Source organism: Dunckerocampus dactyliophorus, chromosome 16 (assembly GCF_027744805.1).
Source record: "Dunckerocampus dactyliophorus isolate RoL2022-P2 chromosome 16, RoL_Ddac_1.1, whole genome shotgun sequence".
In the NCBI taxonomy this organism is placed as follows: domain Eukaryota; kingdom Metazoa; phylum Chordata; class Actinopteri; order Syngnathiformes; family Syngnathidae; genus Dunckerocampus; species Dunckerocampus dactyliophorus.
Window position 1 is genome coordinate 15,890,001 of NC_072834.1, and position 17,697 is coordinate 15,907,697.

Sequence of the window (17,697 nt, forward strand, 5' to 3'; positions counted from 1 at the left end):
TCCATTTTCTATGCAGCTTCCTATCGATTGGTGTCGCACACTGTCCAAGGTTGAAATGGATGAACACAAATGCTTCCTGCTGCTTCTTCTTCTTTGGTGTTCGCCGGCTTCTTCTTCATTGGTTTTATACGTCCATTTTTTCCGGTCGGCAGGCTGGTCGATCATCAAAAGTAGCAACAGAAATTTTTTTAAATGAACGATTTTGGGAGAATCGGAATGTTAGTCCCGGTTCCCATCGATGCTCGATGTCATCGTCATAAACAGGTTTTCTATGGTCTAACTAGGAAAATATTCCACTTATTAAAATTTAATCCAATCTCGCAGAAATTCATTTATCACGGTAGGGTCTGGAACGAAATTAACCGCTAAAAATGTACAACTGTAGAGGATCTTTCTGTAGTGTTTCAGAAATAGATGCTCAAAAACAGCAGAACACTCCTGTCATATAGAGGATCTTTGACCTGGCTTTATTGTTGTGGGTCCTTAAAAACAGCAGAGCACTCCTGTTACGTAGAGGATCTTTGTGTAGTGTTTTTAAAATATACACTACCGGTCAAACGTTTTAGAACACTCCAATTTCTCTGGAGGAAAAACCTCAATTTTTAAGTGTTAAGATGATCTGTCTCTCTTCTATTGTTAATTCCCTTTTCTCTTGCCCTTTTTTTTAGCAACAAATTACATTCTCCAGTACAATGCTGTTCAACTGATGTTCACGAGCATATACTACCACATTGTGTTCCGAACACTGTTTTTATGCAGACAGAGGAGGTGGTAAGTACCCCAGAACTTGGAACACCCGTAGGAATTAGTTGCACCGACTGCCAAGGCTTGATCAACCTCCATTTCTGCAGAGCAGCTTTAAATTGTTGACCCATTTTGTGGTCCCTGAAACAGGCCTTTTTGCATTCATTCTGAAATACAATATTTTTATTCAGTTTTGGGTAACCTTACCTATTTTTTTAAACCTCTGGCACTTCACCACTTACCTTTGTACCATTTCAAGCTATTCATTGGACTTGAACAACTTGAATTTCAAGAAATAAATGGAAAAATTGAGGTCTTCTAAAACTTTTGACCGGTAGTGTATGTTCAAAAACAGCAGAGTGGTCCTGTCATGTAGATGATCTTTGACTAGCGTTATTGTAGTCGGTCCTTTAAAACAGCAGAGTGGTCCTTTCATATAGATGATCTTTGACTAGCGTTATTGTAGTTGGTCCTTAAAAACAGCAGAGTGGTCCTGTCATATAGAGGATCTTCTGTAAGTTTGCAAATCGCTCGTGCGACCATAAAAGACATGAAAAGAAATAAAAAAAATAATTTCAGAAAAAGTAGTTGGGGTTGTTGTTTGTCAACTTGACAGTGCGCAGGCCATTGTGTAATAAATGCTGTCTTACTAGAAATCTTAATGGTTGACATTAATCCAAAGACTGGGAATCCAAATGGGGAAAAATAATTTGTGGAGCAGATGAAATAATAAATTGTGAGGCTGGATCTGTCCTCTTTGTGACGCTTTGGTACTAATTTGTAGCTGGAAATCAGAGGATGTTTGTGGTAAAAGACAAAGAAATGAAAATCTGCGCGTTAGATCTCAGCGCAGTCGAGCAGCCTTTGTGCAGTCACGTTCATCCACCTCCAACGTTTCATAGTCCGGGTCTCTTAGGAGAAGATTTCTCCCAGTGAAACCAGTACTGCTGCTTCAAAAACATAATTTTCCTTTCATAGCGTTTGGATGTTAATCAGCAGCCAATATCTGCAAGTTGGTTTAATTTGCAGCCTCTTTTAGATCTTTTTAATTACAGCCTTTTGTATGCCAGAGAAGAGTATTAGCATGCAGCATGCAGCCTGCAGCGGCCAGTCTACTGGACTTCTTCCTTCATAACAAGACTCATTTTGCAAAAACGCAGCCCATTTGTTTGGCTGTTGCTCATAAATTGATACACACACACACAACTGAGGATGCCAAATAATGAGTTATATTTATGCACTCAAGACTTAAGGCAAGATCGATTTTATTAGCCTCTATTAGACTCTGCGGTATTAGATGTTCAATAGAGCTGCACACAGAGGTTGCGAGAGTACAAAAATCCATCAGTAATTTTAAAAGTGAATTAGATAATTAGTCTGACACTGACTATCCAGGGTCGACTTAGCAGGAAATAAAGACTGCTTTCATTCTCACAACAGCAGGAGCTAGTTTGGAATAACTGCCAAAATTGTTATTTTCATTTCAATATGTAATATCGATATAGAGTCATAGTAATAATTAATATCGTTTTCTAATATTGGACAACCGATATCACAAGACAATACTGGCATAAAAAATGAGATACAGGTATTTGTTCATGTCGGTATTGGTTATTCTGCCTGCCGATAAGGATATCTGCGAGTGAGTGATCTCATGCTTCACACAGCAACAAACTTGCTAGCTCAGTATGTCAGCAGTATGGAATTAATGTCAAGTTTGGCCTTTAGCTTGTAAATATGCAATTTGCAATGAAAGCACTGGTTATGCAAACAGGTAGTAATACTTCTAATTGAATATGTTGTCTTCATGCTGCCTTTGTGCGTAATGTGCTGAATGATCATCTGAATGATTGTACTCGTCCAGACTTTTATATTATGTGTGTATATATGTATATGTATGTATATGTATGCATATGTGTATATATATATATATATGTATATATATATATGTGTATGTATATATACGTATGTATATGTATATATATATGTATGTGTATGTATATGTATATGTATAAATATATATATGTATATGTATAAATATATATACAGTATGTATATGTATATATATATATATGTATATATATATGTATATATATATGTATATGTATATATATATGTATATATGTATATGTATGTATATGTATATATGTATATGTATGTATATATATATATGTATATGTATATATATATGTATATGTGTATATATATGTATATGTATATATACAGTATATATGTGTATGTGTATATATATATATATATATACTGTATGTATATGTGTATATATATATATATGTGTGTATGTATATATAGATATGTGTATGTATATATATATATATGTGTGTGTGTGTGTGTGTGTGTGTGTGTGTGTGTGTACAGGGTCATAAGTATTAGCACCCCTCGCGATTTTGCAAGTTCTCCCACTTAGAAAATAGGGAGAGATCTGAAATTTTCATCATAGATGCGTTTCCACTCTTAGAGACATAATCTAAAAAAAAATCTGGAAATCACATTGTATGATTTTTTAATCATTTATTTGTAAATTTGTAAATATGGTTCATAAGTATTTGCACCCTTGAGACTCAGCAAAGAAATTTCCGCAGCAGAAGAAGATCAAAGTTCTCGAAAAGTGGCCCGCACAGTATATACAGTATTATATATACTGTATATATATTCAAAATCAACCGATGAAAACAACCCCTTGGCAAAATTTGTTTTGGTTTATTTTAAGATGAAGTCACTTTTATTGTCATAAGCATATATTTACATGCTTTTAAAAAAAAATTACTCTCGAAAATTTTTTAAAAAGGAAATATTGGGGAAAAAAATATAAATATAAAAAAAAAGCCACCAAACGGTTGTATGGTTGTTATTTGCAGTGTTTTTAAATCGACCGTCCCCTGTGGTTGGGTGAGACACATGCAGGAGGAGGATCACCAGGGGAATCTGCCACATGAAAACAACTACACAAAGGTGCCTGTCACGTGGGACCAGAGATGAACATTTGTACGCTAGTTGCTAGGAGAAAGCAAATACTCCTTTTTGGGGTATTTGTGCAGCTGGAAGTCCACTGAACCTTATGTAAAATGTCGAAAATAGAAGAATACAAAGATATTAAAGTTCTCATCCTAAGGTTGACCAAAGTTGACCATAGAATCATGAATGGAATTTATATCTGTGTGAGTAGTTACTTTGTTTGTGTTTTATTCTACCGTATTTTTACTCGTATTTTTTAAGTAACTGAACGTTTCAAGAAAGAATCTCCAAGTTGTACTTCAGTTGTTCCAAGGGTCCAACTTTCATCTGTCCACAGTGAAGGTGATGGAGCAGTCCACAGTCTCGGGGCTGCATCCTTCAGTGAACGCAAACAGGAAGTACATCACCTTCCTTACCTTCGCCAGCTCGGCAATCCTCTCGCCGAATTCGTGCGCGTCGGCCTCGTAGCACTTGATTTGTGTTTCAGAGGTGTCCCTTGGCGCCCTCCAGAAAACCCCGGCGGGCTCCAGGAGCTGCCGGGTCATCAGGTTGGTGAGGTCCGGGGTCCACAGCTGTGAGGTGGCCACGATGGTGAGGCAGCCCGTCTGGGCCAGACGCACCGTCCAGTGCGAGAAGCGTAGGGCTTGTTTGGAGAAGTCCAGGCGGTAAACGGCCTCATTGGGCTGCAGTAAACGCTCGCCGTCCTGCCTCCTCTGGCCTCGTTGCTGCAGGGACTGAACCCGGAGGCGCATCACCTCCGTCAGCTGGAGGTCCAGGCGGAAGGTCAGCTCCAACTTATTGGCCATGACTTGCAGGACTGGATTGACTTCTCTGTGGTAGATAACACTCTCCACCCAACGCTGTCTCTGTGTTGCAACTGAAGAGATGCCTGGCAACAAGATCTAATGACATTTGCAAGCCGTGCACAGGGTTTGGCCTCAGGGGAGCTGCCTTTTGTTTGGTTACTCAGCCCTCATTGGAATACATGGCACGTACATGGGAATCCAACCTGGATGAGTCTGTGTCAATAAGTCTGAATCTGTCGGCCTGCTAGGAAGTGTTCTGTATTCGGAGTGGCTCAGCCTTATGTCGAGCTCAGGTCGTCGCCAACCACACCCGAACCGGGCCACAGAAAACATTGTCACAAAAGAAAATGTGGTTTCTTTTATTTAATAATATACAATCAATTAATTTTCAATGTAGGGTTGTGTTCCACATTCCGCCCTGGGCTTGAACCAAGGTCCTTCTGAGTGAGAGTGGAAAGCGCTAGCCATTGAGCTAAAAGCCCAGGGTGTGTCAACACAGTGTTCAGCATGACTCATAAGGTTCAGGGAGTGAGGTTTACCAATGTACATCGGCACAAGGCTGGCATCCGTTACACCCACCCTCCTAAACCGCGCTCTCGTCCAGGTCATGGCACCAATGTAACCAGCCAGCGGCCCCCCCTTAACCCCAAACCAAGGTCCTACTGAATGAGAGTAAAGAGTGCTAGTTGTCGAGCTAAAAGCCTGGATGCTTAAGGTTCAGGGAGGTTTACTAACGTACGGTGGCACAGCCACACTGGCTGGCATCCGTTACAGCTGCACAACTCTACCAACAATGTGATCACCATTTTCATGTACACCATGTTCAGAGCTATGTGCTTAGGTTTTGAAGAAGCCTCACTGTTTAATAATAATTATTATTATTGTTATCATTATTGTTGGTGACTCTGTATTGTCTTGTTCTGCTTTAAATAAACCTCTGATGGTTTTTCTACTATTCGTCATCGAGGTCCTGGAAGGACAGACGATGGGGGACTTTCATGATGGAAGTGAATAGAAAGACTGAAAATGATACATCAAGTCAAAAACATGGCAAAAAAAACAAAAACGCTCGCTCTCTCGACATTACATTCACACACGTAATAAAGACAAGTCAAAAGAAAAGTCATTGAATCAATGCAGTTGCTCCTCCTGCAAGCTGATGAATGATAGCCTGCGAGCCTTCAAATCAGGGCAACTTTTTTTCTCAATTTTAATTCCACAAAACAGAAAAATTTAGCACAAACGATTGTGACAACTTTTGTTTCATTTGGAGCAAATGAGGGGCTGGATGAACTTTGATTGACCTATAAAATCTGTAAGAACTCAAAAACAAAAGCAGCACGGATGTTCAATTTATTTGCACAAAACAGCACAAACGCAGCATAGACCAATGGGAATATTTCTGTGTAATTTGCTTTTCTTGAACTGAAGTTGAACTTTTGTAATAAGTTTAATCACTAAAAAACAGCCATAGCGTCCATAATTTTTGTAGTACAAAACTGCACAAACAAAGAGGGGAAAAATAGACTATTTTGGCTTCATTCTGAGCGTGTCGGGGCGCTGATTATGTAATCAACTTCACACTTAAATCTTTAATAACTCAAAAAGTATGACAGCACAATCGGTCATTTTAATTGCACAAAACAGCACAAATGAGTGAGACTATTTTGGTTTAATTTGGCCCAAATGGAGGGCGGGGTGAACTTTGATTGACCCACAAAATAATCTATAATAACTCAAAAACAAAAAAAGAGTACAAATAACAATTTTAACAGCACAAACGCAGCACAAAGGAATGGGACTATTTGACCAGACATTTGCGTGGGGTGGGGGGACAACTTCATGCAGGTGCTAACTCGGCCTTGCCAGCAAGGCTTGCTGGGGGACGGGGAGAGTGAGGAAGTGTCAGCTGTCATGCCAACAGTGCTGTGCACCTTATACACTGGTGCGGCTTATACACTGGAATTTACGGTATTCTTTCACGGGTATTGTTCAGTGTTTTTCAGTTATTAAAAAAAATTGATATCTGCCGAAATGGGAATCTGCAGGTCAGGCTTTTTAAAGATCGGTGATCAGACAGAAAATTGTAATCGGAGCACCCCAAGAACTAACCAGGCGTTTCCACAAGGTCGTCAATGACATTGTTGCTATTTCCATCCAATTAAGACGGGATTTTCCCTTGCTGGCCGCTACCAAAACAACGGACAGTAAAAATACCCCAGTCCAACCAACGCATCACACGGCTAAAAATATCATGCATGACGTCACTAGTCTCATGAATCTCCGTCTCATGAGGAAGCTCAACTCAAGTTTTGTGTTGTCTTTGAGTTTTTGAGTGTGTTTTTGTGATGCCACCATCCTAAGCTACATACTTAGTAGAGTTTAGGAGAGTAGTTTTACTTCATTTAGTTTTATTGCACCATGGTTAACTTCTCAGTGATAGTTGGCAACTGTTTGACTCTGGAGCAAATTAATTCATTGTACAAATGGAGGATGTTTTTTTCACGTTTGGTAATGGTTGAGTTCATTTCGTAGTTACATTGAAGTACGTTACATGTTTACACTTGCACAGCTCGGTTTGTCTGAAAAGGGCTAGGAAGAAGCAGAGTTTATTTAATCCTAACCTCTACTTTTTACCAAGCAGTAGAGCCCAGAATCGCCATCATTCGTGAAGCAGGAAGTAGCCTGCAGCAAAACAATAACTGCTTACTAAATGCAGGCTCAGTTATATAGTCATTGGAGCCCACACACGCACACACACACACAGTTATTACATTTCAGACAGTCACAGCCTGAATTTATGAGTGTTGGAGCCAAGGCGATAAATAAAGGCACCAGCAGACATGAGGGTACACTATCTCACTCACTGGCAACCTTCATATGATTTATGCTCTGCCGTTTGTTTATTTGGCATACCAACTCCTTCCTCCATCTTCTTCAGGTCATTCCCGACTGGAAAGAGCAGGAATGGGATACCGAGAAGCCCGACTCGTACGCCGGCATCTTCCACTTCCGCTTCTGGCGCTTTGGCGAGTGGGTGGACGTGGTGATCGACGACCGGCTACCGACGGTGGACAACCAGCTGGTGTACTGCCACTCCAACGACAGCAACGAGTTCTGGAGCGCTCTTGTGGAGAAGGCTTATGCCAAGTTAGTAGCAGTTGATATTTAACGTTGTTGTTTTTGCCTTTCTCAGTCTGTGTCAGGGCTAGTCAACTGCCGGCCTACGGGCCAAATACGGCCTTGGAATCACATCAGACTGGCACGCGAGTAGGCATGGGCCGGTTACTGGTTTCAAGGTATACCTTTGTATGAAAAAGTCACGGTATCAAAACCACTAAAATTTTGCGTCATACTGTTCCTACAATGTGAGAGAAAGTGGAGGTCTAGTGTGGGAATACAGTCATGTCCTGTGTTATTCCTCGCAGTCGGAACTGGGCTTTCATGTGTTGAAACCCCTAGGTGCTATGTTGCCATACATCAGGCATGGATGTCACAGGCATTGTTAGCTGCCTCGTTAGCATTGAGCGGCGCCGGTACGGCCGCCCTGTTATGGGTCGACATATTGCTCACGTTGAGGGTCGCCAAATGTGATTGAGAAGGAGACAGGAGTGGAGGATACTGTAAGAGGTATGAAGCATTTACTCTCCACTGAACAAGCAGCAACTATGTCTCAGTTGTTAACAACAATTACATGACCCGGAAATGGACGTTTGTGGAAATGTGTGACTTGCTGCTATGAGATAATAAAGTAATATATTAAGTTAAAAAAAATTTAAAAAATTATGTCGTGACTTGGCCGCGCGGTGCTCTAGTGGTTAGCATGTTGGCCCCACAGTAACAGTCTGGAGATGGGGAAGACCTGGGTTCGATTCTCCCTTGGGCATTTCTGTGTGGAGTTTGCATGTTCTCCACGTGCGTGGTTGGGTTTTCTCCAGGTGCTCCGGTTTCCTCCCACATTCCAAAATCATGCATGTTAGGTTAATTGGAGACTCTAAATTGTCCATAGGTATGAATGTGAGTGTGAATGGTTGTTTGTCTATATGTGCCCTGTGATTGGCTGGCAACCAGTCCGGGGTGTACACCGCATCTCGCCCGAAGTCAGCTGGGATAGGCTCCAGCATACCCCCGCGACCCTAATTAGGATAAGCGGCATAGAAGATGGATGGATGGATGTTGGGATCGTTGCTTTTGAATGGGTTGAACTTGAGCTTCACTTTTGTCCACTTGAAATCTCTATGATTTAATTCTGCATATTAATTTGGTATCAAATTGAAAGGGAAAGTTTAAGAAACATGATAAAGCAGTATCCAAAGTACAAAAAGAACATACAAGCAAGGGTAGAGCCTCATACTTTGACAGGTTTTCACAGTGTGGGGGATTTGAACTTGGTTTCCTCCACCGCTGCCGACGTCCGGCCATCCAGTCCAACGAATCCAACCGCTGTTCTGGCTGTCATGGGCGCATGTCCCCACGTTTTGTCTTATTAGCCGCCGCCCAACGATCATATTGCGAGCCGCGAAAACTCACCACACCCTGCCCAGTGCCCGTCCCCCACATGCCGTACCAAACTAAAGCTTTTTAAGGCGTGTTTTGCAGGATGCAAAACTTACATCACCCTCACAACGACAGGAAGTCCCACACGGCAGACATGCTTGTTTAGACTTTGTGAAGGGAAAGTGGGCGGGAGATGGTGGCTATAGGCTGAATCCAGCAATGGGGTTGGAGCTGATCGGCGACGGGGATCGGCCGATAGTGATCGGTGGCTGATCTATCAGGAGCACCCCTAGTGTAAACATATTGTGTTTTAATTGGAGCTGTCAAAAATAATGCAGCAGTAACTCATTTATTTTCATCAATGACCTTTAATTTTTTTGTGTAATTAACGCATGCACACCAGAGCAAGCACGCCTCTCTGTTATGACGGCAGACGGAAGCACAGTGGAGCGCCCCCACACAGTCACACAGTCTGACGTTCTTTTTGACCTGACCTGAACACATCAACAGCAGTACAATTCCAACACCATATACTGTATGTATCTCTAACGCACACACGTCTCTAGTCCGTTCATCCTGGGAACGACAGCCCTACTTTTAATTGATGACAATATTATGCATTTGGTGAGGTAGAAATGTTCAGTTATGACAGAGATGTGCATTGATATTATAGCAATCTCTTGTTTATCATGGGTAATTGGTTCTAAACCCGACTGTGATAAGTCCATTTTCGCAAAGTCGGATTCCTTCTTAATGAATGAAATATTTTTGTAGTTAGAAAACTTGTTTATGACTTTCTAAATGCATTTTTTTAACATTATTAGAGCCCTCTAGACATGAAATAACACCCTATTATCACATTTACAATCCTATTACCAAATATAGTAGACATAATGAGAGTAAGTAAGCCATTTAAGACATACAGTACATAAGACTTGTGCTCATGTGTGTTACTATAAATGTGTTCCCCTCGGGGATCTGAGTGAGGGACAGACAGGAAGTGACGTAGGGGTTCAGAATTGAATTTCAGCTTTGCACGGGTAATGGGCGCAACAGTAGCCCGTGTTTTTATCAGGGATTTTTATTAGGGATTTTTGTGGCTGTTGTAATATCATTCAAACCTGCAATAAAAGCCTGTTGTTCCAGCGATCACGTCTGGTGCTTGTGTGTATCACCATCATTGAGTGGCCAGTGCAGAGTACTACATTTCATCAACATTTTTGAATGCGTCTTCTGAATGCCTTATATTTGTACATTTTCTTAAATATGCATATTTTTGGACTAATAATAGGCCATATTCAACCACGAAGCAGCATGATTTATAGATATATTTTTTACAAACCGCGATAGTGAAGCCACAACTGCAGTGCGGCAAGGAGCGACTGTACATAAAAAATAAGAGTACAGGTTTTTTCTTAAATTAATTTGTTCCAAAAGGTTAAAAGAAAACTGAAATTTACAAAAATTGAAGCAATTTTTCCCATAGGAAATAAAGTAAATCCAATTCATCCGTTCCAAAAACCCGAAGTGTGAAATATTAATATTACCATAACCTTACCGCCACTATGGGCCACTCGAGCCGCAACACAGATGCATTTTATTCATGGCATTTTAAAATGCTCAGAGATACTGTGACGTGATTTTTTTTCTGTGTGAGTGGGACAGGACAGGAGTGAAAATCCACTCGTGTCACCCTCTACCAGCCATGTCACCCATTGAGCATGTTTGGAATGCTTTGGATTGGCACATACACTGTTTGAGGCAAATGATGGTCACACCAGATACTGACTGTTTTTCCGATCCAGTAACCCTTGCACATTTTGGAATGGCCTTTTATTGTGGCCAGCCTAAGGCACACCTGTGCAATAATAAGGCTGTCTAATCAGCATCTTCATATGCCACGCCTGTAAAGTGGCTGATCAATGCTCACTGACACAGATTTAGATTGGTAACAATATTTGAGAAACATAGGCCTTTTGTGTAAATAGAAAATGTTTGACATCTTTGAGTTCAGCTCGTGAAAAATGGGAGCACAAACAAAAGTCTGACATTTATGTTTTTGTCGAGTGTATCAGTTTGTTACGAGCAATACTGTACGATAACCGAGTCTGCGTGAATTGAGACCAATTTTTGTCAGAAACGAAATAAATATGAAAACTGGGGCGTTCGAAAGCCAAGGTTTGACTGAAGTGACGGGAGAAATTACCTCTACTGATTTTCTCTCATGCCGCAGGGTCTATGGTTGCTACGAGGCGTTGGATGGTGGAAACACGGCCGACGCCCTGGTGGACTTCACAGGGGGCGTTTCGGAGCCCGTGGACCTGCTGGAGGGTCAGATGGCAATCGACGAGGTGGCCCGCAACCAGTTGTTTGAAAGAGTCCTCAAAGTCCACAACCGTGATGGCCTTATCAGCTGCTCCATTAGGGTAAGAAAGACACTTGCGGAGATGATTTGACAACAACAACTACATGTTATGACTTCAATCTGTTATCTGAAGAATTTCACTCTATGATATTACCTTGGCCCTTTTTGTTTTGAAAGAATTCATGGTATTGTGATTCCAAACGAGTCCCGGGTCAATTTCCAGAATGATATCTCTGTTTTATATTCATGAGTTTATTCTACAGCAAGCATTATAATAGCAGCCTCAAAATGTACATTTTTCATTCATTCTTCATGGTTCTCATTACTTTTGTGTATTATTTTAGCATGAAGTACGTTTCGGTAGGCTATTAATATTCAAGACCCAGTGAAAAGACAAGACGTGCAAGTCCAGCAGGTATCTAAACTGACTATATTAAAAATAACATGATAGATGCAACTCTGGAAGTTTTTCAATTGCACTGTTGTGCTGCCACCTGTGAAATATCTTCCAATAGAGGAAGTTCCATCCATCCTTTTTCTATACTGCTTATCCTCACTAGGTCACGGGGGTATCCTGGAGCCTATCCCAGCTGACTTTGGGCGAGAGACGGGGTCAATCGCAGGGTACATATAGACAAACAACCATTCACACTCACATTCATACCTATGGACAATTTAGAGTCGCCAATTAACCTAACATGCATGTTTTTGGAATGTGGGAGGAAACCGGAGCACCCACGCACACACGAGGAGAACATGCAAACTCCACACATGCCAAAGCGGAGAGTCAAACTCAGATCTTCCAAATCCCCTGGCTGTGTGGCCTACATGCTAACCACTCGGCCACCATGCGGCCATTAAAGAAAGTTGAAAAAAACATAATAGAAATGTGAATAAAGTAGGTGCTAGCACACATCCCTGAGCCAGCCCAAGATGAAAGAGCGTGGCTCATGGATTGGACGACCACTTCAACAAGCTAACAACGTTAGCTTCCTTTGTCATTCCCCAGGCAACAACCATAGAGGACATGGAGGCGCGGCTGGACTGCGGCTTGGTCAAAGGCCACGCCTATGCCGTGACGGATGTTCGGAAGGTGCGGCTTGGCCATGGACTGCTGGCATTTTTCAAGTCGGAAAAGCTGCACATGATCCGCATGAGGAACCCCTGGGGGGAGAAGGAGTGGAGTGGCCCATGGAGTGACAGGTAAATCACATGACTGCCACCTAGTGTCATGAAGGAATCCATGCATCCAGCTTTCCTTTAATCAGTGATTTTATCTTATCTTATTTTAGCATTAGACTACAAATCTGAGCCTGACTCCCTGAAATGTCTGTGTGTGGTAAACACACATTACACTGACAAATTACTCTCCGCTTTATCCATTCATCCCCGTCGTGCAGCCGTCGAGGTGAGGCGGACCACCAGTGCGTCTCCAGCGGAAACAAACAAGGTCGTAATTGTTTTTTATATGCGACCTTGTCTGTTCCCGTTCCAATTTCTTTTATTCGATTTTCAAAATGTGAAAGTGCATCAGTCCCTCGGGCTCGACTCACCGTTACGGCGAGATTGCACGTGACGGATGAGCAAACGATACCATAAGAAAAAGGAAAGCCACACACCAGCAAATGTCAAGTCGTGGTAACAGTGGTCCCCAGACCTCCTAGTAATTGAATGCTATTGTCACAGTTTGGGTAGCGCCCAAATTCCAAAGTATTTGCACAGGACTGGCAACAACATCTTCAATGCCATGGTGGAAAGTTCTGGATAGTTCCTCTTAACTTTAATCCACAATGACAGGCACACACAACACACTGGTGCATTAGCATGTGTACAAGCGACAAAACCGTATTTTAAGTAGCTGCTGTCGATGTCTTGCCTCATTGTTTCTTTTCCGCAGCCCCAGTAAAAAAGCTTGTTCATGTACATAGTTTGTGTCTGTACCATACTGCATACTCCGTAAAGAAAAATACGATTAGGAATACGTGTACCGTGACATTGACGTCCAATTGTGACCCACACTATAGACAACACCATATAGTTCAGATAGCATTTTCCCACCGCCGCTCCCAAAGCAATCTGCTAGAGCTGGCTGACCCTTTACTGAAACCATATTACTGGTTTGTTTAAGAGGCCGCTGCTTTTCTCTCTGGACGCCTCCTTCCACCCATTATTTCCTGCATTTTGCCTGCACTGCCCCTCCCCGGGGGAATAAGTCAGCCTGAGATAAAGTTGCTCCCTCGACAGCCTTCCGTCTTGGAATTGTTAGTTACCAGCTTCTGGTGAAACAAACAGGGGGTGGTAAGGCAGGATAATGGAGTCTGAATAATTGATGACAGAGAGAGAAAGACCTCAATCACTCCCTCGCTCTCACAGAATAATCTATGCATGGTGTGTTAAAAAAAAACAAACAACAACTGTTACTTTTGGTGGGAGTGTAAGAATTCTTTACGTACGCTTCCACTGTTTCATGTCTGTTTCTGCACCACTTTGCCCTCGATGTCTCGTGATGACACTTTCTAGCTAACCCACAAACACAACGTTTGCTATAATGCAATAACATGCAACTTGTTCTTGTTTTGGCAGTTCAGAGGAGTGGAACAAGGTGAGCAAGAGCGAGAGAGAAAAGCTTGGCGTCACCGTGCAGGACGACGGCGAGTTCTGGTGAGGAAACTCCTCTTTCCTTTTACAAGCAAAATGTGCTGCTTGCTCCAGAAGCGGGTGCTATTATTTTTCTTAGTCTAAACATGTTCCAGTAGGAATTCCAAAATATTGGACTTTTTCAACAAGAAGCCAAGGTCAAACTGAGATAATGCAGTGATGCCTACAGCCCCTAGAGGGCATAATTGCATGGTCTCTAGGGATTGCTATGATGTGCTATGATGTATTCATCGGTGTCTTCATTTGATTTGTATGCAGTGTTGAAGGAAGAGTAGTCTCTGCTATGCTAAAGACTAATAGGGATCAACAATAAAAGAATAAACAATTTAATCAAGAAATATTATGAATAATTAACACTTAATGAGTAAATAATTGTTTTTAATTTCATGATGTAATTTAATGTAGCTCAGCCCAGAGCAAAACAACTGTTCAGAATAATTTTATGGAATTGTATTTTATTTTATTTGCTCAATTTATTTTAGTTTTTATTTTGTTTTAATGTAGTTTATTTTAGTTGAATTGAAGTTGAGTTTATTTAAATGTGATTGATTTTATTTGTTCTTACATTATTTTGAGAACTCAGCATTCACACGCACTTTAATTAATTTTAATTTCTGCAATTTGGTTATCATTTATTCATCATTTGAATTGAATTGAATTTAATGTGGTTGGTTGAAATTGCGTTTCTTTATTTTATCATATATTAATATGACACACAATTTAATTTTCTTTTCTGCAATTTAGTTGTAATTTAATTTATTAAAACTAGATTTCTTTACTTTGTTATATCTCATCTTATTTGAACTCAGCATTCACACGGTGCTGATTTTGCTTCATAAATTTTAGCGGGGCTTAGCAAAATGCCAACAGCAATATTTATTATATAAGGAACAGCTGGTTGGAGGTTTATGTTTACTTTAATAATTGTAATACATTTTCATCTCGTCCCAAGAAAATGCCACAAAAAAAACAAAGCCTCTCCTTAACAAAGGACCCTCCATTGCCCCAGATCTCATGGTGTCTAATTTGTCATCCTTGAAGGTTTTCTTCTTTCAAGCTCTTCCCTCTCGTCTGTATCCACTCTCTCCTCTCGTGTCCCGCCCTCCCACAGGATGACGTTCGACGACTTCTGCCAGTACTTCACTGACCTGATCCTGTGCCGTCTCATCAACACCTCCTACCTGAGCATCCACAAGACCTGGGAGGAGGAGGTGATGAGGGGCTCCTGGGTCCACCGCCAGGACCCACTGCGCAACCGGTCAGGGGGCTGCATCAATCACAAGGCCACCTTCCTGCAGAACCCTCAGGTGAGTCTCAAAAAGGTGTGTGAGGGCACAACGTGAGTGTGACGACCTTTATTCCTCTCCACAGTACGTGTTTGACTTGAAGAAGGCGGAGGACGAGGTGCTGATCTGCTTGCAGCAGAAAGAGAAGAGAGCCACGCCCAAAGAAGGCAAAGGGGAAAATCTTGCCATAGGCTTCGATATTCACCGGGTAAAAAAACAAAAAAACTCTCACAGAAACACAACTTGGGTACATAAATGAGCATTTATATTAACATTAACATATTCAAACAGCTCATTTTGATTATGTTTACAATATGGCTCTTCTCTTTTTAACGACTTACTGCAAAAACACGAGTTAAAGGCTCTACAGTATATGACAATACCACTGCTGATTTTAAGAACCTACTGCAAAAACACCAGTCAAAGAGCGTTCTGCTGATTTGAAGAATCTACTACAAAAACACCGGTCAAAGATCCTCTATACAACAGGACCACTTTACTGTTAAGTACCTACTAAGGAAATGCTATTCAAAGATCCTCTGTATGACTGAGCTCTGGTGTCTTTAGGAAACTGTTGGAAAAATGCTTTCAAATCGCTTCCAATCTGTCATTCCCCAGGCCGTATTTGGCCTGCGGGCCACCAGTTGCACAGCCCTGATGAACAAGCTGATTTGACTGTGATATAAGCATCTAAACACCTGAACCATTTTGTATTTCACTATGTCTATGCATTGCATGCATTGTCTATGTCTATGCATTCTTTACTTGTGTACATACTTGTGTATCTTGCTTGCTGCTGTAACAGATGAATTTCCCTGCTGTGGGATTAATAATAAAGTACTACTACTACTAAACATGTTCATGGATCCAATATGGACTAAATACAGATTAAACAGGACATTTGGGTGAAAATGTGCCAGAAACATCTTCTTGGTCATCCTGCAGGTGGAGCTAAACAGGAAGTATCGTATGCACTCGGCCCAGCAGAAAGTGGCGGGCTCCATCTATATCAACTCACGCTGCGTCTTCCTGAGGAAGGAGCTGAAGGAGGGTCGCTACGTCATCATCCCCACCACCTTTGACCCCAGGCAGCAGGGCGACTTCCTGCTTCGTGTCTTCACTGATGTGCCTTCAGACTGCAAGTAAATCTGCTATGAACAGTCCTAAGCCTCTTAGTGCCACTGCAGATTCCACTCTGTATGTCCAGTGAGACACATCCTAGCTTACAGCGACCTCTGCTGGATGCACGATCTCATGTAGTCTTCCTCCGGCAGAGAGCTGATCCTGGACGAGCCTCCTCAGACGTGCTGGACGGGAATGTGTGGCTACCCTCAGCTGGTCACTCAGGTCCATGTTCTGAACGCTGAGGGTCTGCAGGGACAGGAGTCCAATGGAGGTAGCCCCCCACATGCAAGCCTCACGGGCTCACAAGCACATCCTTCCTCACGGAGGAGCCGATGGTCACTCATAGTGTCAGCGTCTGTTTCCACAGCGGTCAACCCCTACGTGATCATCACCTGTGAGGGCGAGAGGGTTCGCTCGCCGGTCCACAAGGACACGCGATCCCCCAACTTTGACATCAAGGGTCTGTTCTACCGCAAGAAGCCCAAAGAAGGCGTCCACATCGAGGTACGCCTCTCTTCTGTCTTTTGACATCCAGCATTTAGGTTTTTTGCTCTGTTCTTCCTTCAAAAAGTCTGAGAAAAAGCTATTTGATCAATCAGCTAACTACACCAGGGGTTTCCAAACTGTCCACCGAGGGCCACATACTGAAAAATGCAAGGATGCAAGGGCCACTTTGATATTTTGTAAAGCAACACGTAGATATGCTAAAAAGTTATACTGTAATTTCTGGTGTGTAAGACGCTAGTTTTTTCTTTGTGGCTAATTTAAGTTGTAATCTCGTGATTTCCTTTACTTCAGAACTACTACTAATCGTTTAAATACTGTGCTGCTTGCGAGTCAGTGAGGAAACGGTAGCTCTTTCTTTGGCAGGAGCCCATCACGAGCTATCAGTGAACTCACGACGAGCTTGTCAACCCACTGGAAATCACAGGAGGTCATCACAGTTTGACTCACGGCGTCATCTTACAAAGACTGCTAAACTTATCACACAGCAACGTAACAGTCAAAACGTAGCTCGGAAATATGCAAGTACAAATACAAGTTTAAAATAAATTTTAAAGCTTTCCCTAGAATGCATTTCGTCCAAGCAAAGCATTTCATTGGTGCCTTCCGGGGCGCTGCAATGATGTCAGCCTCCCTGTGAGCTGTGGGCTCCTCTGTCTCTCTCTTGTGAATAAAGGCTGCATTGCAGCACCTCGCCATCCATCCATTCATCCATCCATCCATTTCCTATGCCGCTTGC

General features: G+C 42.0%; 2 protein-coding genes across 5 annotated transcripts in view; one reads left to right on the plus strand and one right to left on the minus strand.

Annotated features, from left to right (window-relative positions):
- The window catches only part of capn5b (calpain 5b), a 61,115-nt gene that overhangs the window by 33,367 nt on the left and 10,051 nt on the right, over window positions 1-17,697 (plus strand). For 2 of the 4 annotated variants that reach the window (XM_054754135.1, XM_054754133.1), the window contains exons 4-12: window positions 7,465-7,673; window positions 11,254-11,446; window positions 12,395-12,588; window positions 13,969-14,046; window positions 15,155-15,350; window positions 15,415-15,537; window positions 16,275-16,471; window positions 16,604-16,725; window positions 16,807-16,958. In XM_054754135.1, the coding sequence (XP_054610110.1) occupies window positions 7,465-7,673; window positions 11,254-11,446; window positions 12,395-12,588; window positions 13,969-14,046; window positions 15,155-15,350; window positions 15,415-15,537; window positions 16,275-16,471; window positions 16,604-16,725; window positions 16,807-16,958 (1,464 nt within the window). Of the gene's footprint in view, window positions 1-7,464; window positions 7,674-11,253; window positions 11,447-12,394; window positions 12,589-13,968; window positions 14,047-15,154; window positions 15,351-15,414; window positions 15,538-16,274; window positions 16,472-16,603; window positions 16,959-17,697 lie in introns of all 4 variants that reach the window. The other 2 variants (XM_054754134.1, XM_054754132.1) reach the window with 2 other exon arrangements.
- On the minus strand, window positions 4,041-4,523 carry ompb (olfactory marker protein b). Its single transcript, XM_054754137.1, has one exon. It carries the CDS (start codon window positions 4,521-4,523, stop codon window positions 4,041-4,043), a length of 483 nt encoding a protein of 160 aa, XP_054610112.1.